The 26,263-nt window shown below is 38.7% G+C and overlaps 1 protein-coding gene and 1 pseudogene across 1 annotated transcript in view; one reads left to right on the top strand and one right to left on the bottom strand.

Annotated features, from left to right (window-relative positions):
• Positions 1 to 26,263, top strand: part of LOC140483396 (centrosomal P4.1-associated protein-like) — a 184,722-nt gene that overhangs the window by 47,339 nt on the left and 111,120 nt on the right. Inside the window, exons 5-7 of the mRNA XM_072581646.1 lie at positions 72 to 171; positions 15,255 to 16,863; positions 25,119 to 25,248. Of these exons, the coding sequence (XP_072437747.1) occupies positions 72 to 171; positions 15,255 to 16,863; positions 25,119 to 25,248 (1,839 nt within the window). The remainder of the gene's footprint in view (positions 1 to 71; positions 172 to 15,254; positions 16,864 to 25,118; positions 25,249 to 26,263) is intronic.
• LOC140482631 (general transcription factor II-I repeat domain-containing protein 2A-like) lies at positions 8,938 to 9,882 on the bottom strand (annotated as a pseudogene).

Here is a 26,263-nt window from a genome sequence, read left to right on the forward strand (position 1 = left end):
TAATAGAGATTCCCAGAAATTTCCCATATTAGAACAGGATGTAAATATAACCCACTTATTGTTTCTCCCAGACCGATCAGACCTGGAATTAGTGAAAAGGAAAAGACTTTTGAAGATTTTGTCGAAGAACTACTTAAGGTCGATTCAGAATTAATTCAACAGGATCCGCAGGTAACAAAGCTATTTTCCAAAGCTATGTACCAAACACAACTGAGTTGTTGGTTAAAGTGCTTTTATACTTTCAACATTTAAGAAAGATGTATAGAAATTAAGTATTAACTATTGAAAGAAGGATCAGCATCAGTCAGGGAAAGGTTGGATTTTAATGCCAACAATGAGTGTGTTGATTATTACTGGGAAGTTAAACTATTAAATATTTCAAACCTGAACGTAATTTATTTTCAAGTTTTAGTGGAAGTGAGATGGAGGGATATGGGCAAGTAACTAACTTGTTCCCAGGAGATATATAGGAAGGCACGATATTGCTAAGGTTGGAGGATTTGAGCAATAGGAAGTGGCTAGCGAGTTTTGAAATGTAAGTTTGCTCGCTGAGCTGGAAGATTCATTTTCAGAAGTTTCATTACCATACTAGGTAACATCATCAGTGAGCCTCTGGTGGAGCACTGATGTTAGTGATCCGCTTTCTATTTATGTGTTTAGGTTTCCTTGGGTTGGTGATACAATTTCCTGTGGTGACATCATTTCCTGTTCTTCTTCTCAGAGGATGGTAAATGGGGTCTAAATGTTTGTTAATAGAGATCCAGTAGGAATGTCATGCTTCTAGGAATTCCTGTGCTTGTCTCTGTTTGGCTTGTACTAGGATGGATGAGTTGTCCCAGTCGAAGTGGTGTCCTTCCTCATCTATATGTAAGGATACTAGTGAGAATGGGTCATGTCTTTTTGTGGCTAGTTGCTCACTGGCTAGGGTAACTAGGGAGAGAATAGGCCCCCTCAAAGATCAGCAAGGCTGTGGATGTTTGGAGCTACAGGAGATGGGGAGATACTAAATGAGTATTTTGCATCAGTATTTACTGTGGAGAAGGACATGGAAGATATAGAATGTGGGGAAATAGAATGTGACATCTTGAAAAATGTCCATATTACAGAGGAGGAGGTGTTGGATGTCTTGAAATGCATAGAAGTGGAAATATCCGCAGGACCTGATCAGGTGTACCCTAGAATCCTGTGGAAAGCTAGGGAAGTGTTTGCTGAACTCCTTGCTGAGATATGTGTATCATTGATAGTCAAAGTAAGGTGCTGGAAGACTGGAGGTTGGTTAATGTGGTACCACTATTTAAGAAAAGTGGAAGGAAAAGCCAGGGAACTATAGACCAGTGAGCCTGACTTCAGTGATGGGAAAGTTGTTGAAGGGAATCTTGAGGGACAGGATTTATATGTATTTGGAAAGGCAAAAATTGATTAGGGATAGTCAGCATGGCTTTGTGCATGGGAAATCATGTCTCATGAACGTGTTTGAGTTTTTTGAAGAAGTAACAAAGAGGATTGATGAGGTCAGAGCGGTGGACGTGATCTATATGGAATTCAGTAAGGCATTTGACAAGGTTCCCGTGGGAAGGTAAAAACAATGACTGCAGATGCTGAAAACCAAATACTGGATTAGTGGTGCTGGAAGAGCACAGCAGTTCAGGCAGCATCCAACGAGCAGTGAAATCGACGTTTCGGGCAAAATAAATCCTGATGAAGGGCTTTTGCCCGAAACGTCGATTTCGCTGCTCGTTGGAGGTTCCCGTGGGAGACTGGTTAGCAAGGTTAGATCTCATGGAATACAGGGAGAACTAGCCATTTGGATACAGAACTAGCTCAAAGGTATCAGACAGGGGATGGTGGTAGAAGGTTGCTTTTCAGACTGTAGGCCTGTGACCAGTGGAGTGCCACAAGGTTCAGTGCTAGGTACACTACTTTTCGTCATTTATACAAATGATTTGGTTGTGAACATAGGAGGTAATGTTAGTAATTTTGCAGATGACACCAAAATTGGAGGTGTACTGGACAGTGAAGAAGGTTACCTCAGAGTACAACAGAATTTTGATCAGATGGGCTAATGGGCTGAGGAGTGGGAGATGGAATTTAATTTAGATAAATGCAAGGTGCTGCATTTTGGAAAAGCAATTTAGAGCAGGACTTATACACTTAATGGAAAGGTCTTAGGGAGTGTTGCTAAACAAAGGGACCTTGGAGTGCAGGTTCATACTTCCTTGAAAGTCAAGTCACAGGTTGATAAGAGAGTGAAGAAGGTGTTTGGTATGCTTTCGTTTATTGGTGTGAGCATTCAGTAAAGGAGTTGTGAGGTCATGTTGCAGCTGTACAGGACATTGCTTAGGCCACTTTTGGAATATTGCATGCAATTCTGATCTCCTTCCTATCGGAAGGATGTTGTGAAACTTGAAAGGGTTCAGAAAAGAGTTCCAAGGATGTTGCCAGGGTTGGAGGATTTGAGCTATCGGGAGAGACTGAATAGGCTGTGGCTATTTTCCCTGGAATGTCAGATGTGGAGGAGTGACCTTTTAGAGGCTTATATAGTCATGAGGGGCATAAATAGACAAAGTCTTTTTCCCTGCGGCGGGGGAGTCCAGAACTAGAGTGCATAGGTTTAGGGTGAGAGGGGAAGGATATAAAAGGGACCTATGGGGCAGCTTTTTCACACAGAGGGTGGTACGTGTATGAAATGAGCTGCCAGAGGAAGTGGTGGAGGCTGGTACAATTACAACATTTAAAAGGCATCTGGATGGGTATATGAACAGGAAGGGTTTGGAGGGATATAGGCTAAATACTGGCAAATGGGACTTGATTAATTTAGGATATCTGGTCGGCATGTACGAGTTGGACTGAAGGGTCTATTTCTGTGCTGTATATCTCTATGACTGTCTATGACTCTCTTTAGATTATGCATCATTTTTGAACTGTTGTAATAAATACCTTAAAACCATTTTATTAATTCTTGACCACCTATTTTGGGTAATTTTTGATTCTCAAATCTTATAACTCAATCCAACGTTCCTTTCCCGTAATAGGATTTCCTACCCTCGAGTCATAATATGACAGACCTGGCCTTATTAATTTCCCCCAGTCCTTCCATTTCCCAGCAGCCCATGATTGTGGCATGGTAACAAGGCCTATCCACTTGACAGCAAGCCAACCCCTCAATCTGGCTGATCCCCAGCTGGAAAATGGAAGCAAAAATGTGTTAATTGGATGTTATTGTTAACTTCTGCAGGACCTGAGGCAAAGCTAATCTTCTGTTATTCCTGAATGCAAAACAGCTCCTCTTCTGCCTCCCCAAATGTATCTGATCCAATAGATCAGAAAATATATTATAATCAGTACTAACTGATGTTACAGAATTTAGAGATCTGAGATGAAACATGGAATAAGGAGCAAATACTATTAAATAAATGAATTGAGTAATAGTGAATATCTTTATCTTCAAGACAGTGATAGCAAAATAAATTAGCTACACAGCACTGTCATCATAATTCAGTACTGCAAGAAATCTGCTTGGAGATGGAACTCAATCATTGTATACTGATTGTTGATCACTGTGCCCCACCTTTTATCCATTCTGAAAGCATTAAAGTGAACAATAATAGTATTAACCAAAGGGTGTGATGTTCATGGTCGAGAGTGAGGTGCTGCAAAAGCACAGCAGGTCAGGCAGCATCCAAGGAGCATGAGAATTGATTTTTAGGATATACGCCCTTCATTAGGAATCATGTTCATGGTCAATAACCTTTGCTTGGTCAAGTGGTAGCTGCCAGAAACTTTTGCTGGCATTAGTGGTGAAGAAATTTGCAGACTATTATTTAATCCGTGGCAACATTTTTTTCTGTTACCTGCTGCATGGCCAGCATGTCATCTAGTTTGTTACCAATGTCTCGCTTGGTTTGTCCCTATTCTTTTAATGATCTTGTCTCACTTGCTATATCAATTATCTGGACAGAAGCATTTTTTCAAAATTCATTTGTGGAACAAGGGCATTGCTGGTTGGCCAGCCTATATTGCTCAGCTCTAGCTGTCGTTGAAGGAGTTTTGTAACAATTGTTACAACTGAATGCCTTACGAGGCCATTTCAGAGGGTGATATAGAGGCAATCACATTGCTGTGGGTTAGAGTCACATGTAGACCAGGTGAAGATGGCCGATTTCCTTACCTGAAGGGCATTAGTGAATCAGATGGGATTCTGTGACAATTGTTTCATGATCATCAGTAGATTCTTAATTACAGTTATCTTGTTATTCCACCATCTGCCACAGTAGCATTCAAACCCAGATCCCTAGAACATTGACTGAGTTTCTGGATGAATAATCTAATGATGATACTACTAGGCCATTGCCACTCCCACAGTAATGATAAAGTAATTCCAACTCTTTAGTCACTCTGTATACATTACTAGATTCCTTCTTAGGAATGTGCTTCTCCATGTACAGACTGTTAGTTCTCTGTGTATCCTGTTCAGACTGTTGTATGTCTGATGCTTTCATCATCAGTGACATCTTTGTCTCATTTACATTTACCTGTACACCAAGAAAGAAAATGCATATGCGTAAGGGTGAGACCAGAGCAGGGGCAGTAAGTTTAAGAAAATAAGCAATAAATTCACTATGGAATTTACCCGGTTATGACTTGCAAAGTGCCACAGGCATCAGTGTTGGTGCCTCAACAAATAGGTAGTTAGACAAAAAGACAGCATAGCATGTCCAAAGTTTGCTGACAATGCAAAGCTAGGTGAGACTGCAGATGTGAGGAAGGCACAGAAGCTGTAAAGACATTCCATCAGATTGGATGGGCAACAGGATGGGAAATGGAATATAATGTGGAAAAGTGAGGAGTCAATGGTGTCGTGGTAAAGTTACTGAATTAGTAACCCAGAAACCTATGCTATTGTTGTAGGGATATAGGTTAAAATCCAGTACAGTAACTGTGCATTCAATTAAAATTCAGCTAATAACTGTAAAATTGAAACGTTGAAACTATAGGAAAGGTTTGGAGGGATAGGGGTCAGGTGCAGACAGGTGGGACTAGTTTAGTTTGAGAACGTGTTCACCATGGACTGGTTGGATTGTTGTGAAACCCATTTGATTCACTAATATCCTTCAGGGAAGCAAATCTGTTGGTTTTATTTCCACATGACTCCAGACCCACAGCAGTGTCATTGGCTCTTAACTGCACTTTGAAGTAGTCTGGTAGTCATTCAGTTCAAGAGGCATTTCAGGATGAAGAACAAATTCTAGCATTGCCAATGAAGCCCACATTCCATGATCCCATGAAACAAAGAATAAAAAAAGTTCACTTTAGTTGTAAGAATGTCAAATTTCTTTTCAAAACAGTTTGAAGTTGTGTACAAAAACAGAAATTACTGGAGAAATTCAGCAGGTCTAGTAGCATCTGTGCAGTGAAAGCAGAGTCAATGTTTCTGGTTCACTGACCCTTCATTGGAGAATTGAACGGTCACTGGACCCAAAATGCAAAGTTGCCAGACTTGCTGAATTTATAAAGTCATTAGATCATACAGAACAGAAAGACTCTTCATTTCAACAAGCCCATGCTGAACATAATCCCAAACTATACCAGTCCCACCTGCCTGCTCCTGACCCATATCCCTCCAAACCTTTCCTATGTATGTACTTATCCAATTGTCTTTTAAACATTGTAATTGTAATCATCAACAATTTCTATTTTTGTTTTAGAATTACAGCATCTGCAGTTTGATGTTTTATTTTAATATTGAACTTGGAAATGTTGACATTCAGAGAGCCTAAGTCTATTCATACAAGGAATTTGGAAAATTAGTATGCAGGTACAGCAAGTACTTGGGAAAGAAAATAACATGTTAGGGTCTATTTTGACTCTTGTGTTCTTCTGAGAGTGCTTAGAATGTTGAACTTGCTGCCCATAAGGAGGCATTAAAGCAAATAACATCGATGTAATTCTTGGGGGAGTTAGATAAGTTCATAAGTTATGGGCGGCATGGTGGTACGGTGGTTAGCACTGCTGCCTCACAGCGCTAGAGATCCGGGTTCAATTCCCACCTCAGGCGACTAACTGTGTGGAGTTTGCACGTTCTCCCCGTGTCTGCGTGTGTTTGCTCCGGTTTCCTCCCACAGTCCAAAGATGTGCAGGCCAGGTGTATTGGCCATGCTAAATTGCCTGTAGTGTTAGGTTAGGGGTATGGGTGGGTTGCGCTTTGGTGGGGCGGTGTGGACTTGTTGGGCTGAAGGGCCTGTTTCCACACTGTAAGTAATCTAATCTAATAATATAGAAAAGAAAGGAAGAATATGCTCATGGGGTTAGATGAAGAATGATGAGAGGAGACTTTAATGGGATATAAACATAGGCATGGAAATAAACAATGGCCTGTTTCTCTTTCTGTAAATACTATATTTTGCTGTGTAAGGGCACATCAGAAAAATGAGAACAGGAGGTGCCTAGCATAGAGAAAGCGGTTTCAGCAGGAGATAGATGTAGGCAAGTGTAGGCATGAGTATTTTTATTTGGAGTAAAAAGTCTTTGTGATTTGAAGACTCAAAATCAATTTAGGATGAAATAATATGCTGAGGTTAAAAACATTATTTTTAAACCTGAGGCGGAAAATGAAGAGGGAATGGAATCAATGATCTGTTTACAGAATTTATGGCAGGGTTGATGGTGGTTTCAACCTTCTGATAATTTAACAAGAGACAGTTAAAGACTCATAACATAGTGACAGCAGAAAGTTGGTGGGATGTGGTGGAGAGAAAAGGGTGGTGAAGAAACTATTTGCATGTTTGTCTTCATTGCTCAGGTCGTTTAGTTGGGACATCATTTAAGATTGTACAGGACATTGGTGAGCCCTCTTCTGAAGGTGTCCAGTTCTGGTTGCCCTGTTATAGGAAGGATCTTATTAAGCTGGAGAGGGTTCAGAAAATATTTACCAGGACATTGTCAGGAATGGAAGATTTGAGTTATGAAGAGAGGCTGGATAGGCTGGGACTTTTTTCACTGGAGCATAGGAAGTTGAGGGTGATGTTATAGAGATTTATATAATCATGAGATGTATGGATAAGGTGAATAGCAGGTGTCTTTTCCCTACAGTGGGGGAACTTAAAGATTAGGGGACTAGGAGATGTATTTTTAAGGTGAGAGGAGAAAGATTTTAAAAAGACATGAAGAGTAACTTTTTTACATTGGGTTATTCGTATGTGGAATGAATTTCTCGAGGAAGTAGTAAATGAGAGAAAATTACAATGTTTAAAAGATATTTGGATAAGTACATGAATAAGAAATGTTTGGAGAGATATGGGCCAAGCGCAGGCAGGTGTGACTAGTTTAGTTTGGTTGGCATGATCTAATTGGACCGAAAAGTATGACTGTATGACTATGACTCTATAATTGGGAGTCATCAATATGCATTTTTATATTTTTTAAAATTTTCTCAGCTATACCTCACCCTTTCTCTGCATGTCCCAAACAAAAGCATGTTTTCCAACACTTTCCCAACCTGATATCCATTTTTACTGCTAAAATTCTCCCCTCACCTGTCCCTTCCCAATTAAGCCCACTGTAGAGTATTCTCATGACCCTTCATCTGCACTGAGATAGTTATCTTCCTTTGGAAGTCAGTCGGAGCAGCAACAGCAGCAACATCTGAGCAAAGGAGAACGAACCTGAGGGTTAACAGCAGCAGTGATAGCAGGATAAATATTTTAAAGTGTGGGGTCTGGACTAAGGTGAGTCTGAGCAGCGACAGCAGCAATAACAGAGTGAAGGAGTGCAAGTCTGGGTCTGTGTGGATCTGAATCTGGGGGGGGCAGCTGTGGAGGTGACAGCATGATTCAAAAAGTGACATAGGCTTGGCTGCTCAGGAACCAGGTTTGCAGACTGAGTGAGAGTGGCTGGAGAGAGATAAAGTACTTACTTTTCATTGGTGTAGTCTGCTAGGAATAAAGTGCAAGTGCAAGAGACCTGACTTTGGTGACAAGTGAGGTAAGTTGTGTAATCAGTTCCTGAATTATCATCTGCAGTTGATAAGGCTGAGGAGAACTCAGCTTTGTGGAATGCTCCTCCTGCAATACGTGGAAAATCAGAGACATTTCCATGGAGTAACGGATGGAATCACTATTAATCATTCATGGGTCTGAGAATGTTGTGGATAGCACACTTAGTGAGATAGTCACACCACTACTTATAGATACACAGATACAGAAGAGTTAGATGACCACCAAGAAGACTGGTAAGCATGGCCAGGTAGAGCAGGAATCCTCTGTGGCCATTCCCCTCTCAAACACGTATAATGTTTTGGATACTGTTGAATGGATGGTCTCTCAGGAAAGTAGCAACAGCAACCAGATCAGTGGCACCAATGCTGACACTGTTGTATAGTGGGGAGATTGAAGTATAGGTGAGCAGTATTGTTAGATGAATCTACAGTCTGGGACATGGACAGATGTTTCTGTGGCTGCAAGAGAGACTCTAGGATTTTGTGTTGCTGCACTAGTACCAGAGTTAAGGATGCTTCAGAGTAGGCAAGGGATATTCCGAAGAAGGAGGGTGAGCAGGCAGAGATTGTAGTCCATTTTGATACTAATGATATAGGGAAACAGAGAGATGTAAATGGAGTTCAGGAAATTAAGTAAGAAGGACGTCAGGATTATTACCTGTGCCACATCCCAGTGAGGCTAGGAATAGAAATATAATACAATTAAAATGTGGCTAAAGAGCAGTTGGAGGAGGGAGAGCTTTAGCTATGTAGATCATTAGGATGTCTTCCAGGGTAGATGGGTCTTATATGAAAAGACAGGTTGCACCTAAACTGGATGTGTACCGATATCCTGGCAGGAACGTTTGCAAGTGCTAGACAGGAAGTGTTTAAACTAGTGTGGCAGGAAGGCAGGTACTAGAGCAGTAGGTCAGCAAGTAAAATAACTGAGGAGAAGTCAGAAACTAAGGCCAGTAAGATGAAGAGGAAGAACAAACTGAAGATGGTAGGACTGCTTCTAACATAGATGAGTACCTGTGGAGGTGATCAGCTGAAGGTGCGGCTTCCTTCAGTGTTGGCAAGTGGGTGAGAATGTTGTCCTCCATTTGGCTTGAGAGAAGCTGCAAGTTTCTCATAAAAGCCTTCACCAAGTTGTACATTTCATGCACAAAAAGGCCCTTGCACTGCAGTTTCACATTTAGTTCATTCATAAGTGCAGTCACATCAACAGCAAAACCAAGGTCTGCAATCCAGTCTGCATCTGAAAGCTGTGGAATGCTGTTCCCTTTCTTCACACAGAAATCTTGAATCTCTTCTGTCAGGTCCCATACACTTTTCAGCATTTTGCCCAGGCTGAGCTACCTGACAGCTGTGTGGTAGCTTATGTCGCAATGTTCAGTCTCATTTTCCTCCAAAAGTGCAATAAACTGCCTGTGATTCAAAGCTCTTGCCCTGATGAAGTTAACTATTTTAGTTACAACATCAACCACATGGTTAATTTTTAACACTGACTTACACAACACTTCCTGATGTATAATACAATGCAAAAATACCACTTTCTGTTCAGGGTCAATTTCTGTCACTTTATCCTGCATTCTCTTTAAGAGTCCAACAATTTTTCCCATTAGATTTGGACAACCATCCGTTGTCACACCCGCCAGCTTGTCCTGTTTTCGTCCCAACGTGTCCAAACATGCATTTACCTCTGTGAACAAATCATTTCCAGTTGTTGTTCCTTTCATTGACTGCATGGCTGCCAGCTCCTCCGTGATTTTAAAGTCTGTAGTTATCCCACGTACGAAGATGAGTAGCTGGGCTGTGTCACATACATCGCAGCTCTCATCCAAAGCCAAGGAAGAAAAGTCAAAGTTGACTGCTCTGTGCTGCAGCTGAAGCTCCAGATTTCTCATGATGTCCCCAATCCTTCTTGTTACAGTGCGTCGGGAGAGGGGCACATTCTCAAATGCCTCTTTTTTTCTCCGGGCATATTAGTTCTGCAGAGTCCAACAAGCACTCCTTAATAAACTCTCCATCAGAAAACGTTTACTGTTTCTGGCGATTTTGTGGGATATGACATAACTTGTCTTGGCGTGAGCTGACATTTTGAGGGCTAGCCAGCAAGCATCACTTTTAGCTGTTCACGCACACATGCACATACACGCGCATGTGCGTCCATACGTAAATAAACAAAGCATCCTTTTCAAAACAAAAGCAACACAGTTGTATTGTGTGCATTGCGTAAATACTTTTTCATTTATATTCTAATTTAAGATTGACCTCATGCGGGCTGGACAGGAATGACCCAAGTGTCGGATATGGCCCACGGGCCGTAAAATGCCCAGGTCTGCCTTAGTGACGTTGACATACAGAGCAATCTAGTTGTACAAATCCACACTTCCCTGAAAGTGGCAACACAGTAGATAAGGCGATCAAGAAGGCATATGGTATGTTTGCCTTTATTGGTTGGGGCACAGAGTATAAAATTGGCAAGTCATGTTGAACTGTATAATACTTTAGTTAGGCCACATTTGGAATATTTTGTACAGTTCTGATCACTAGCTACCAGAAGGATATGAAGGCCTTTGAAGATGATACAGAAACAGTTTACTAAGGTTTGGAGGGTTTTTTTCACTTGAGCATCAAAGGATGAGGGTGACCTGATAGAAGCTTACAAAATTATGAGAGGCATAGATAGTTAGAGTCTCTTTCCCATGATAGAAATGTCAATTACTAGCAGACATAGGTTTAAGTTAAAAAGGGGAAGTTTGAGGGAGATATGAGTGGTAAACATCTGGAATGTGCTGCCAGAGGAGGTGGCGGAGGCAGATACAATAGCAATGTTTAAGAGGAATTTGACAGATATATGAATAGATGGGGAATAGAGGGATGCAGAACATGCAGAGGCAAAAGAGTTTTAGTTTTGAAAGGCAAAGTGTTGGTGCAGTCATGGTGGGCCAGCAGGCCTGTTCCTGTGCAGTATTGTTCTTTATTCTTGGTTCTTCCAATTCACTTCTCCATCCCTACTCATCATCCCATTTCCTCCAATCCACCCTCTGGCTTCCTCTTAGTTTTGTCTTTGATTTTCTCCTATTCTTCTTAACTCATCTATGCCCAGTTACTTTAATCTATTTTCCATTGACTCAGTTTGACCCAGAAAGTATGCTTAGCATTTGACTTCCTTTATGAGATTAGGAAATATATCACAGATGTATATTAAAAGGCACACGTTGATGTACATTAAAATCTGACAAGCCAGTTTAATCAATGCTAAAATTTACAGTCTATTTCAAGCCTCATACAACAAGGATCTAATGTAACACCCACACCCTGTTCACCAGAATTTATCTTTGATGGTAAATCATTTGTTATTTTATCACAGATTGCCAACTAATATCCACAATCATATATGGTGAAAATATTGATTTGGAGATGCCGATGTTGGACTGGAGTGTACAAAGTTAAAAATCACACAACACCAGGTTATAGGCCAACAGGTTTAATTGGAAGCACTAGCTTTCGGAGCGCTGCTCCTTCAGGTGGTTGTGGAGTATAAGATCATAAGACACAGAATTTATAATGAAAGCTTACAGTGTGATGTATAATTTCAGTTACATCACACTGTAAACTTTTGTTATAAATTCTGTGTCTTATGATCTTAGATTCCACAACCACCTGATGAAGGAGCAGCGCTCTGAAAACTAGTGCTTCCAATTAAACCTGTTGGACTATAACCTGGTATTGGGTGAAACTATTGCCATTCATTTAAATCTCCAGTTTTAATTGCTTGACTAGTCAGGAACACAGGATGGCCAAAAACCATGGAATTCTGTAAGTCAGGATTCTCCCCACAGTGTAGCTTTAACTCCAAAGTATGTTCATAACATCACTAATTGAATTCACAAAATCACAAATGTTAAGAACAGGAGCAGGACCATTTGACACTCAAACCTGTTCTGCCATTCAATAAGATCAAGGCTGATCTAATTATGACCTCAACTCCGCCTGTTTGGCCTTCATTGTTTTAATTCCTTTGTCAATCAAAAGTCTACCTAACTTATCCTTGACTATATTCAATCACCCAACCTCTTTGCTTCTCTGATGAAGAGAATTCCTCAGAATAACCGTTGTCTTGGAAAATAAAATTGTTCATCACAGACTGAAATGGAAAAGCCCTAATTTTTAAACATTCTCCAGCTTAATATACTCCTGGAGAATGGGAAACATCATTTCACCATCCATCTTATGACGTAACTTCAGGATCACCTTTTGTTCTTGTAAACACCAATTCACTGCATTGGCTTTCAGTTAGATATGGAGTATTTTTGATAAAGGTCAACTATTTCACTATTCTCACTAGTGGGCAGGGGAGGGGGAGGTGACCATCTTTAAAGTAGGGGAGAGGGAATAATCGAATGTGGCCAGGGAACAGAGTCAATTAAGGGAATTGTCAAAATCAGGGATGGAGTGATGGAAAGGACTCCTCAATAAGTGAGTTCGGTGTGGGAATTACAGGCTTGAATGCATGACTGGGGCAAAGATTGTCAGAGACCTTCTGGAAGAGAGATTAGAGGCCTAGGGCAAGGATTGTGTACCTAATGGAGAACAGAGAGTGTTTTATAACCTTATCTGTGGTGGGATGGAGTGCTAATTCAGATTGTGGAGAGGATGAGATTGTAGATCTTGTGGAGAAGAACGGAGTTTTGGCAGCATGGGTGTTAAAGAAGTTCCCCAGGTGGGCACAATGCAATCGCTAATTTTTTGGATTTAGCAAAGTGCTCATCTTAATGTAACTGTTAGTTTCCTTTATGTTTGAGAATTGCTACTGACCAGACCAAACCAGAAATGTTGAATGATAATAAAGTTTAAAATACTAATCTACCTCTTTGAAGTGCTTTGGCTACCTGCTTAAACTTAGATCAGCAGTCTGATTTTTAAGAATTAAATCCTGACTTCCCCATTACCTGACCTAAACCCACCATTTATTGTCAATTAAAATTCTGCCCAGCATGCATCTGAAAGATATGTGCTTGGATGAATGATAATCACTTTAGTTTACAGGCCTTATGGAGGAATCCTGACATATGCTATCGGAAACATCCCCCTTCTGCTTTCTTTGATAAGATTTAACTGAGTAAGAAGGTTTAAAACAGGAGACCTGAGGTGAAATGGAACTGGGAGTTAAAAAATATGAGGTAATAATCTTGCAGTTAAAATTGTTAGGTAATGCAAACACCTCACAAAAAGAGTCAGGATTTGTTTTTATTATGTTTTCCATTTTTTGGTGAAAGAAATAAATGACTTTTGGTTTGACTATTACTCTGTATGTTCTGTTGCTATTTAATAAAGCAGCTGAACAGTTCATTCCAGACTTGTTTCACATATAGTTCTCAACTTTCTCTGACAGAAACTGGAGCAGTTGAGTACAAGTGAAATGTGCTATATCTGGTTCAGTTATATGTCCAGGTTATATGTAGATATTGGGTAGGACCAATATACTTCTGAATGTCGAGCATTTAGACCACTTACAAGAGTAACAAGCATCATTTTGAGAGAACATCCAGAGGATATTCAAAATCAGTAACATTTACCTCAAATATGATATCAAGTCCACTTAAATATCTGAGAAAATATAAATACTGATGGTCATAAAATCCTTAATTTAAAAATAATCTAAGGAATAGTAGTCAAAATTCAGATGTGGTTTAAAAATGGCTAAAAGGTTTTAAAGCAGCTATTTTCAGGTAGTTATCTATTTCTAGTGATGAATAATGTCAGAACAATGGAAGATAGTTCCAATAAATCTGACTTCATAACAAAGGGTTCAGTGCAGGAATAGCATGGAGAAGTTACAGAATCAGAAAAAGACTGGAGAGGATATTGCTGAGAAAAAGAGACATGCTATCAAAATGTTTTGATTGGATTAGATTACTTACAGTGTGGAAACAGGCCCTTCAGCCCAACAAGTCCACACCGACCCTCCGAAGAGCAACTCACCCAGACCCATTCCCCTACATTTTACCCCTTCACCTAACACTATGGGCAATTTGTCTACTTGCCAACAAATTAGCACCCTTTTCTCACATAATATAAATTCTTGTTCCCTTTGAAATTTGGTATTTTTGCAATTCTGTCCAGATTAATAAAAAGATGAAAAGCTTCAGTGGTTTATGTCTTTTTTACAGAAATACAAAATTTTTTGTTGGAGAAAGTCATAAATGGAAAATATGACAGGAAATGTTTGCAAAGGATCACATTTTGCAACCAGCTAAATCTTTATTTTATGTGTAACAATTGCATTGTTGTGACCATTACTAGTTTCCTTTTATTTTTTCTCATTTTCGGTTTGGAACTGAGTTGCATTTGAGAATAGAACTTTGAATTTTGAACAGCAGCTTGTTTCGATAAAGAACAGAGCACAAAAAACAGATGTTTTCTGGAAACATAATGCAGGTTAATTACTGTTCTAAGGACACTAGATGATTCAGCACAAGATGTTATGCTAAAGGACTGGTTAGATGTTGAATTTCTCAATCAAGGGAGGACTGGTGCTGACTAGCCAATTACAGAAAACGTTGAAGAAGAAAGGAAGACAGGAATGAACTGGCTCTACTTGGGTTTTTGGGCAAGAAGCAGTTTTGTTTTAGAAACTGCTAAACCGGAAAGCCGTTCTTTTTTTGGTTTTGCTCTTTCTCACCATCATTGACTTGTTGAAAGTCCTGAGGAAAGAACTCTATAAGAAATAAATATAATATCTCAAGAAATCTGCAGAAGCTGTTTGCATTGACTGGTGACTCTGGAATTCACCAGTCTATAAGACTGCAAGACATACAATGCGCACTTTTACAAGGGATTTCATAAAGACCAAATGTGCATCATTGAAACAACTATAAAACTATCAAATTATAGATCTTTTATTTTCTTCTTCAAATTTCTTAACTGTGTCTGTCCATCTGTGTGTGAGTGGGCTATATATTCAAAGAGATTTGGAGATCATAGATATTAATTAGGTTGCCTTGTTCATCTGTGTTCTACTATAATTTATTAAGACTACATTGTTGATATTTTTAAGTTAAAAACTTGGTATCATGTATCTGTTATTTGTAAAGTCTGATTAGGAGCAATAAAGCAATTTTGAGGGTCATTAAATATTCTAACATCACTCTGTTACAAATCCAGTGATAAGAATGCTGATTTGGTCTGGTTTGTTATCTCTATATTGTATCAGCATCATAGCGTTACTTTGAATCTAATGCAAAAACAAATCTTTTTGGTTGTTCTACAGGATATTAATGAAGTGAAGGTGGCTCCAAAGAAGACTTTCCTGAAGCGTGGAGAAGGCATTGCACGCTTTGAGAAGAACAAAGAAAATATCCTCAAGGAAGAAAACAGGAGTCCAGTTTGCAAATCCACCAAACAATTTCCTAAAAAAGTTAGTTTTAGCGGTCAACACAGATTTTCCTTACCCTTGCTCAATGAGAATAAAAAACATCAGAATAAAAAACAATTAATTTCAAAAAAACAAATTGATAGTTCAGAACTTGTGGAATCAAAAGCAATGAAGTCTGTCTGTATTGATAACTCCCTGGAAGAAACCAAAATAAAGGATCACACGTTGAAAGAAAAACTGGACGAAATCAAGAATAGTACAGATGAGGGTATTCAAAGTGACATAAATGTAGCAGAACCACCAATCAAAGTTGAATCACCTCATAAATACTCTGACAGAAGAAAGAGTGGATGCCACCATGTTCAGCAGGACAGTCAAGAAGAGGATATTACCACTCTAGAGGAATCCCAAGGAAGAACTAGTAAAGGAAGTTTAAACATAAATGCTCTAGAAAATCAGCACTTAATGGGAGTTGATTCACAATTAAAGAATTGCCCAAATAGTTTTTCTCATGAAAGCATGGAGAGGCAGAACCAAGGCCAACAAATTGGACAGATTAAGATGAACCAGCTACAAGAATCTTCAAATGAACTGCCATATTTCAATAACGTTTCTCATCTGGAATGCTTAAGTAATAAGAGAACAGAAAATATAGACCAGACAACCAATCTGGACCAACAGCAGGCAGAGAAAGCCCAAAATGAAGATATAGCCAATGACACAGATTCCAAAAAGTTCCTGGACAGAATAAGTCCAAGCATAGGCTTTAAAAGAATAAATGACAAAATAATTCAAGTTGCTACTGATGGTTTACTGTGCCAGAGTGCAAATTTCGGAAACCAGCAAATAAAAGATCATGACATGGACAGTTTTGGAACTACGGGATTGGTACCACTCGCGAATAATGAACATAGTCTGGGCTTTGTTTTAAAGAACAACAGTCTAAGTTGTGGTGCATCAAATGCTGAAACAGACAGTACTGACAATGAAGATGTTTGTCCAAAATCTCAGTACCACACACACCCCATGAAAGAAATTCTACAAACTTCTGGTCAGACTGACAAAAACTTAGACTTGTCAGATGATGTGGACTATGCGAGTGATGCCCCAAGTGAAATAGAAGAAACGAGTACAAGAGTTCAAACTTCTCAGCATTCTATATACTGTAGGTCAAAATCTGGAAAGTCTGCTGTGAAACATAATGCACTGAGCAGCACCAGTAGCAGTGAAAATGAAACTTTAGAGCTCAAGACAAATGAAAGGAGATTTCATTTTCCAAATAACAGGCCAACAAGAAATAAAAACAAGGTTATGAGAAGGAAGGCAAACTTTGTAAAAAAATGTGGCAGTAGTTTTAAGAACACTCAAACTTGTGATTCTAAAGAACCAGATCTGATGCAACTTTCTACTTCTGGTCAGTCAACAGTACCTCATTCTCAACCAAAGATGTCACGAAATTCTGACCTTCCAGCGCAGATGAACTCAAGTAGTGCAAATATTCAAGGTATGTATCTGTGAAGTAAAATTATTCAAATTCACAATCGAGCTGTGCAACTACAATTCATAATTTTGCTCATTTTAGCAAGGAGGATATGGTGGAATGTATATAGGAAGTTCTGTTGTTGGAAGAGAATCTTTGAGGAGTGAGGAAGATATATCCTGATGTACTGCTTATAACTTTGATTAAAGATTGATCGAAACTCTGAGCACTTAATACAAATAATCCTGCTTATACCACTTGACTGCTGCAACTTGGTGATGATGACCTTGATAACTCTCAAACAAGCAGAGTTGCAGATAAACAAATTGTGGTCATTGCTAAAAGCGACCTATTCTGATACACACTTATGGTATTTAAATGAGTTTATGTATAAAGTCATTCTCATGTAAAGTCTTTGAAAGATTAAAAGGAGAAAAAACATGACTATATTGCTGTACCATTCTTTTGTAGTAATTAATCTCCCATGACGTTGCATACAGGCAAAAAAAGAAAAGTGTATGTGTACCAAATATGTTATATTTTGCCAATGCCATAAATAGTTGCAATAATTTTATAATAAGCAAGAATAAAACTGCCAAAACAAGTCCTTCCTTATTAATGTATCAGCACTGCCAAGTAATGCTATGTGTCTTTTTGTCAGAAGGTGTTGGTTTAAACCTCACACGAGATTCTTCAAAACATAAAAGTAGAGTTTCAGTTTTGGATTTAGTCATTAATTCCAAAACAAATTGCCAATTTTGCAATTCGTTTACAGTACCTTCAATGAACCAACAGGCTTGGGTGATGTTTTAATTTTTATGTACTGTTCTTGTAATATTTAAGAGTGCTAACTTGGTACAGATTGAGTAGCTAGAATGGCTTGATCACAAAAAACAATAATTTTAGTAATGCTTTCTGCCTCTTTAGATTAGATTCCCTACAGTGTGGAAACAGGCCCTTCGGCCCAACCAGTCCACAGCAACCTTCCGAAGAGTAACCCACCCAGCCCCATTTCCCTCTGACTAGAGCACCTAGCACTATGGGCAATTTAGCATAGCCAGTTCACCTAACCTGCATATCTTTGGACTGTGGGAGGAAACTGGAGCACCCAGAGGGGACCCACGCAGACACAGGGAGAACGTGCAAACTCCACACAGCCCGAGGCTGGAATCGAACCTGGGACCCTGGTTGTGTGAAGCAACAGTGCTAACCACTGAGCCACTGTGCCACCCCAAAATTTGAGAAAGCCTACATGCCTTGCTGTAATTGTAATAAGCATTTTCAAGGTAGATTGGGGTAAAGTAGTTCCTTATTTTTAAAAAACATTCATTTTGACAGTAGTTGATAATGTTCTTGCATCCTAAAGTTCCAATTTAATTATTGGATCATCCTTGACAGCCCACAAATCAATAGAAACTTCCAGTGATGAGTAATTCATCTTAGGGTCAGTGTTTCTTTTAAAATGTAGCTGTTGCACATGGCTAGTTTTTTCAATGTGTGATCCCATCAGATTTATCTATCCTGGTCAAAATTTATCAAGCTATGTGTGTTGTCTAAACCAGCACAATTATGTGGACACTTCAGGCCATATCTTAGTTCAGTGAGATACTGAAGGAGTATTGCAGTGTTGGAAGTGCCTATGTTTGGACGAGATATTGAACTCACGCCCTTGCAGATGGATGTAAATGAAATGCTAGCATAATTTGAAGAAGAGCAATGGAGCTCTTCCTTGTGTATTGGCCAATATTTAGCCCTGACCCAGTATTACTCAACACAAGGGTGGACATTATCTCATTTCAGTTTTCTGTAAGATTTTGCTGTGCTCAAGTTGGCAGATACATTTCCCTTATTACAATAATGATTACAATTCAAACGTATTTCAGTCTGTAAAGCAATTAAGGTGAAGTTAAAACAGATCTCTGACATCTTGGTGATGTTATCCCTTTCTAAGATCATGTCGTTATCATAGACCAGTGTACTGTAATCACCATAAAGGGTGGAGAAGAGGAGACAGAAAAGAGGTGTGAAGGAAGGAAAGAGAATAGGAAGAGAAGAATAAAAATGTTGGTTGAAATGAGTGTATAGAAAGACGAAGAGTAGAAAGGCTAAAGGCAAAGGTTAAAAAAAAAGCAGAGGAAAAGGGGAAGAAGATGATGGAGAAAGGGAGAGGAGGGAAAATAACTGTCCTCCAAAAGCCTTAGAATGTAATTTCATCTCCTAAATTTATACTTATCTTTTCTACATTTATTTGTTGACTAATCCTTGTAATCCAATTTCCACCCCTGCCCATGCAATTAAATGGCTGTAATGAAAGTCAGAAATGATACTGTCTGATACCTGTCAGTGCCTCCCAAATCAACTTGATCGCCTTCTTCAGCATGATTGACCCAGCACCATTCCCTTTTAGTTTGGAATCCAACTAGGTGGGAATACTATCCTTTTCTAGTTTCTCCCTTACATATGTTTGGAGGAGTATGGGCCAAGCACAGACAGTCGGACTAGTTTAGTTTGGGATTATGGTCAGCATGGACTGGTTGGACTGAAGGGTCTGTTTCCCTGCTGTATGACTCCATGATTCTATGAATATCCAGCCTCTACTTCTGAATTCCAAAAAGATCTATGCTCGTCTCCTTCTCATTTCACGTCTACGTGCTTTCCTCTAGTGGCATTAACTGGAACCACAACTTTGGATTCTATATTCACCAAACTCATTCAACCTCTTTATAATCTCTGATTTTGCAAACAAACAAAATTAGCCCCTCTTGCCTGCATTTGGCCCATATCCATCTAAACATTTCCTATTCATGTACTCCTCCAAATGTTTTTAAATGGTTTAACTGTACCTGCATCCACCACTTCCTCTGGTAGTTCATTCGACACATGAACCACCATCTGTGTAAAAAAAGGTGTCCCTCAAGTCCCTTCTAAATCTTTCTCCACTCACCTTAAAAATATGCACCCTTGTTTTGAACTCCCCACTCTAAGGAAAAGACCTTTGCTGTTCACCTTAGCTATGCCCCTCGTGATTTTATAAACCTCTATAAAATTATCCCTCAACCTCCCAAACTTCTGTGAAAAAAGTCCCAACCTATCCAGCCTCTCCTTATAATTCAAACCCTCCAGTCCCAGCAACATTCTGATGAATTTTTTCTGAATCCTCATAATATCCTTCCTATAGCAGGGCAACAGAACTGTACACAATACTCCAAAAGTGGCCTCACCAACATCCTGTACAATCCTAACATGATGTCCCAAATCCTATACTGCATTCTCAAGCAATGAAGGCAAGAATGCTAACTGCCTTCTTAACCAATCTGTTTACCTGTGACACAACTTTCAAAGAACTATATACATGAACTCCTAGGTCTCTCTGTTCTGCAACACCACCCAGGGCCCTACCATTAATTGTATAAATCCTGCCCTTGTTCACTTTACCAAAATGCAATACCCCACATTTATCCAAATTAAACTCTATCTGCTTCTCCTCAGCCTATTGGCCCAAAACATCAAGATTCATTTGTAATCTTAGATAATCTTATTCACTGTTGACTATAGTGACAGCTGCAAACTTACTAACTGTTCTTCCTAAATTCTCATCCAAATTGTTTAATAAATGACAAACAACAGTGGACCCAACACTGATCCTTATGGAACACAGGCCTTCAGTCCAAAAAAACAACCCTCCACCACTACCCTCTGTCTCCCACTGTCAAGCTAATTTGTATCCAATCAACAAGCTCTCCCTGAAGCCCATATAAACTAATTTTACTGATCAGTCTACCATGTGGAATCTTGTTAAAGGTTTTACTAAAGTCCATGTAGACAATGTCTGCTGCTCTGCTCTCATCAATATTTTTTGGTTACATTTTCAAAAAACTCAATCAGGTTGTGAGACACAATTTCTCATGCACAAAGCCATGCTGACTATCCCTAATCAGACCTTGCCTTTCCAAATGGATTTAAATCCTATCTCTCAGAATCCCTTCCAACAACTTAGATGCTAGACTCACCAGTCTATAGCCTCCAGTCTTCTCCTTGCAGCCTTTATAAAATAAAGCACAACAGTAGCCATCCTCCAGTCCTATGGCACCTCACCCATGTCTATAGGTGATACAAATGTCTCTGCTAGGAGCCTCGCAATTTCTTCCCTAACTTGCCACAACATCCTGGGATACGCTTGATCAAGTCCTGGACGTTCATCCACCTTATGTTTTTTAAGACTCTAACACCTCATCTTTTGTAATGTGGACTACTTTCAAGGCATAAATATTTATTTCCCTGAGTTTCCTAGCCTCCATGTCTTTCTCTACAATACACTATCTTTGACAAAGCCATGTTGACTGCTCTGATTTCCTTGAACTTATCAAAGTGCACTGTTATAATGTTTTTAATAATATTCTAACATTTTCCTATAACAGATGTTCAGCTAAAAGGCCTGTACCTTCTTGTATTTTGCCTCCCTTCATTTTTGAACAACGGGATTACATTAGCGGTTTTCAAAACTAAAGGAATCTTTTCAATCCAAATTTTGGAAAATTAAAACCAAGTTATCAACTGTCACACTAGCTACTTTTAAGGATCTGGGGACTTGTCAACTTGCAGTTCCAACTATTTACTCAGTTCCACCTCTGTAGCAATTGTAAATTTCTTGAGTACTTCCTTTCCTCCCTCCCTTATTTCCTTTCAATTCTTGATTTATAGCTATTTCTGAAGTGGTATTTGCATCCTGTATAGTGAAGAGTGGTGAAAACTATCTGTTCAGTCTATCTGTCATCTGTTTATTCTCCACTACTAAATTTCTGGAAACATTTTTCTGCTGGGCAAACACTTACTTTATTAACTCTTTTCCTTTAGATTTTATAGTAGTTGATATAACTGAATGACTTTTGGCCATTCATAACTCAGTTTAGAGTCAACCATATTGCTATGGGTTAGGAGTAACATGTAAGCCAAATAAGGTAAGGACAACAGTTTCTTTCCTTCAAGGACATGAGTGAACCTGATTAGCTTTTACAACGTTATTAGACTTTTAATTCTAGACTTTTTGCAATTGAATGCAAATTCCATCATCTGCTGTGTTATGATTTGACCCTGAATTCCCAGAACATTAATTGGGTTTCTAGATTACTAATCCAGCCGCAATACCACTAGGTCTCTGATATATCCATAAGAAAGAGACCTCACTCTCTTAGGTGAGCTTCTCAATAACTTGCAGCTATACCTGCTTTGTTACAGAGACTTCTGTCTCACATGTGCTGGGAAAGCATCTGCCTGCAGGCCCTTTAAGGTTATAACATGACATCCCGAGTACCAATGTGGTATTTAGTTGGGACGCTCTTTCATCTTTGAGACTCCAAAATTGAAGTGTGTTCTGACAGTTGTGGCATGCATCCTTCTGATCCATGTTCAGTTCCTTTTAGTTATCGAGGTTTGAACAGTTAAGTGTGGTTCGTCATCGTATCTATCTGCTCCTGTTGGTCAGGAAATCCAAAAACAGAAAACTAATTCAGTAGCCGAGTTAAAAAGCTACATTAAAGCCCATTCTACTCACATTCGCCTTTTTAACCCAGTGCCACCTATCCTCTATGTGAACATGTTCATTAGTTAAAATTTTTACAATTATCTTCACTGTCCGCCCTCTGCTCTGTCCTCCCTTCTGGCTATTGTTTGAGAGAGCAGATGGGACCTCAGTTATATATGATCTTTATTAATGTTTTGATTAAGGGCTGTTATATTTGCTAATGGTACAAATACAGTCGGAGAGGAGTTGTGACGAAAATATAAAGAGCCTGCAAAATAAATAGATAGGTAAAGTGAGTGAGCAAAAAAAAATAGAATGTGATTTGGAAAATTAGAGATTGTCCACTTTGATGGGAAGAATGGAAAGCAGATTATTGAATGAAGAGACTGCAGAATGTTTCTGCACAGAGCGACTAGGTCACCTTGTACATGAATCACATAATGTTTGCATGTAGGTACTGCAAATAATTAGGAAAGCAAACTGAATGTTGGTCTTTATTGCAAGGGGATTAGATTATAAAATTAAATCTGTTTTAGCAGAACTGTGCAGGACATTGTTGGAAAGCTGTGTACAATTTTGGTTGTTATATATAAGAAGAGATATACTTAAATTGAAGACAGGTAAGTAGGCTGATTCCTGTGAGAAAAGAATTGCTTTACGAAGAAAGGTTTAACATATTGGATTTAGTCTTTTTGAAGTTTGAAGATGCTTTTATTAAAACAAATAAGATTCTGCAGGGGTTTGACTAGATGAATGCTGAGAGGATTCAAGTTCTCCCTTGTGTGGGAGGTTAGAACTAATGAGCTCAGTTTAACATTAAGATGTTAGCCTGTTAAGAAGTAGAAGGAGAGAATTTTCTTCTTTCTTCTTTCAGAAGTCTTTGAAATTCTGTTCCACAGCTAATACTGGAGACCGGATCTTTGAATCCTGAATTAGACACAATTTTGCTTTAAAGGAGTTGAGATTTGTTTGAGTCAGCAAGAAAATGGAGTTAAAGTAACAATTAGATTAGACATAAATTATTGCATGAGGAATGGGGTTGAGGAATTGAATTAATCTCTATTTTTGGTGATATCTGACTATTAATGTTTCATCTGGTAAATTGTCTGTCAGTACTGCTCTGAAATAGACAATTTAGAGTAGTGATATGTGTGGTCAAAATGTCTCAAGCATTGTTCCAACCTCCTGAACTTTACTAGCTGTCAGGAACACTTTCTCCATACTTTGTTCCTCACCACACCTGGAACTTAGAATCTATCTTACATGCTCACAACCCTCTAACTGTAAGTTTAGTGTTTCCCAATGCCGCTTCATTGTTCCTAGACAATGAGAATACCTTTCCCAATATCTATGTGAATCCTATGCCTAGGATTCCTTTCTTAATAATTCTAGCATTTCTTAAAACTCCCTCTTCAGTGTTGCTGCAATCTGGGATTCTCTCCAGCATTTCTGGAGCCTGCCATAAAGTATTGGTATGACTGTCAACACTACATGATCCCAGGGCAATCTTTAAAGCTAGTGAATCAGTTTGCTGGTAATACTACATAGCATAACAATTCTATGCATTAAAAAAAATCACTGATTTACCATGAGCAATGACAGAAGATGTAACAATACTTTAAAAATCTTTTATTTTCAGACACTACGTTTCTACTTTCGCCATTAAAACTTGCTACTTTCACATTTATAATGGAATAAAGAAGAGAGTAGCCAATATAGATGTATATGCCATAGACCAGATAAATTATTATGGAGACTGAAGAAATGGCAGAGACATTGAACAAATATATCTGTTTTCATAATAGAAAATTGAGGATTACTTACTAGAAATAAAACATTAACTATGGGCTGGTAACAATGATGAAATTAGGATAATTACTGGCAGCAGAAAAAGTATACTGAAAATAATTTGAGTGATTAAAATCTGCCAAACTCCTAGGACCTTATAATCTATGCATTCAGGTTCTAAAAGAAACAATAGCAGAGACAGTGGATGCACAGGCTAATACTTTAGAAACATTTCCAGATTCTGGACTGGTCTGTGCAGATTGGAAGTTAGCAAATTTAGTGCAGCTATTCAAGAATGGAGGAAGAAAGAAAACAAGGGAACTATAGGTCAATTAGGGTGACATCAGTCACTGGGAGGATGCTGGATTATTTATTGGAGAAACTTAACAATGCAAAGTGTGATTAGAACAAATAGCAAGTTTGACATATTTATTAGTTTTCTGGGGGTGTATAAATAATGGAATTAATAAAAGGAAGTCTATGGATGTGGTTTACTTGGATTTCAAAAAGAAAATTGGTGAGGTACCCTAAAAAAAGGTTAATACACAAGATAACGATTTGTACACTTGAAAGTTTTAAATTAGTATGGATAGAGGATTTGTTGATAGAAAGTAGGACATTTACACCTTGTGGCTAGAACTTCAACTTATGTTGATGAGAGAGTAGGACAAGTGGTATACATAGTGTGCTACACAGTTAATGAGGCATGTTTGGAAAAAAATAGCACAAGAAAACTCACTCGGTCACAAGCCTCCAGTCTGAAAAACAAACCTCCACCATCAACCACGTCTCTTACCTTCAAGCCAATTTTGTATCTAAATGGCTAGTTCTTCCTGGATAGTGACTTCCTGGATGTTATTTTTAAATTAGAAATAATAACCAGGATCCAGTAAATCATTTGATGTTGTTTTGGCTGTTAAACAAAACAATTGTCGTTTTAAACTATTATGTATTGTTTTAAATCATATAGAAGATGATCAATCCAGACAACTCCAAGTCAAACTTCTACAACTTGAAACAGAAATTGAACGCTTCAAAGTAGAAAACACAGCATTAGCCAAAATGAAAGAGAAACAAGAACTAGCCATGGAAAGTCTCAGGTAGGTTTCAAAGTTATGATCATGTCTGCTTGTAAGCAGATTTAATTCCACACTTACTGAAGTGAAACGACCAATGACAGCAGACAAAATGACTTGTCACATTATCATCCTCTAAACCCTCCACACACACTGTCCAGCACCCAAGTTCAGTCCATTGTAGTGCAAAGGCTGACACTATTATTAAAATGTCGTCATGCCCATCCAACCACTGATTTCCTTTAGAATCTGGAATTGACATCATCACAATTTGTTCCACCTTTAGATAAAAGATGAAATGTTGAAAGAAAATGACAGTGTCATAATTGTCTTGCTGTGACCATTTCAACCTGTGTTTATTCTCTGTCACGTGTTATGTATGTTCAATCAGTTGAGGAAGTAAAATTGGTGGATAAGGATTGCTGAATGACAGAAACATGAAAGGTTTAATCTCTATATCTGTTGCTAAATTACATAATCCTATTTCAATGTTAGGGGTTATTATTACTGTAGTCAGTGTCTGCTTTGAGCACTTCTCAGTGGTCTCCATAGTCAATAATGCAGAGTTACATAATGGAATGGAACTCCACCTGATGTGTTTGCAAATTGATTACCTCAGTCTTATTTCATCTATACAGTCAGAACCTTTAAAGGTTCATGCTTTAAAAACAGTGTCCCCAATTTGTCAATCGCATTGTAGTGAATTCGTGTTAATGAAACACATGTTATAGCAGAATAACCTGTCCTATTGATGGAAAGTTCTTCTTGTCATTGTCCATAAATCTGAATGACTGTAGATTTATAGGGCTTTGTAATCTATACATTGTGGTTACTTGAAACTGCTAATTATTTTCTCAATGAATTGGAACTGGCCATCAAAATATCTGGGAGGTTTGATCCTAAATCTTCAAAGCAATAGTGTAAGCATTTGCCTTTGGTGACAGAGATTTTCAGTGCAGAAGGGTAGACATCATTATTTCAGTATTTATTTACAATGCAAGCATTTGACCGAGTATGGCATCAAAGAGTCCTAGCAAAA

This window comes from Chiloscyllium punctatum, chromosome 11, assembly GCF_047496795.1.
Source record: "Chiloscyllium punctatum isolate Juve2018m chromosome 11, sChiPun1.3, whole genome shotgun sequence".
NCBI classification, from domain to species: domain Eukaryota; kingdom Metazoa; phylum Chordata; class Chondrichthyes; order Orectolobiformes; family Hemiscylliidae; genus Chiloscyllium; species Chiloscyllium punctatum.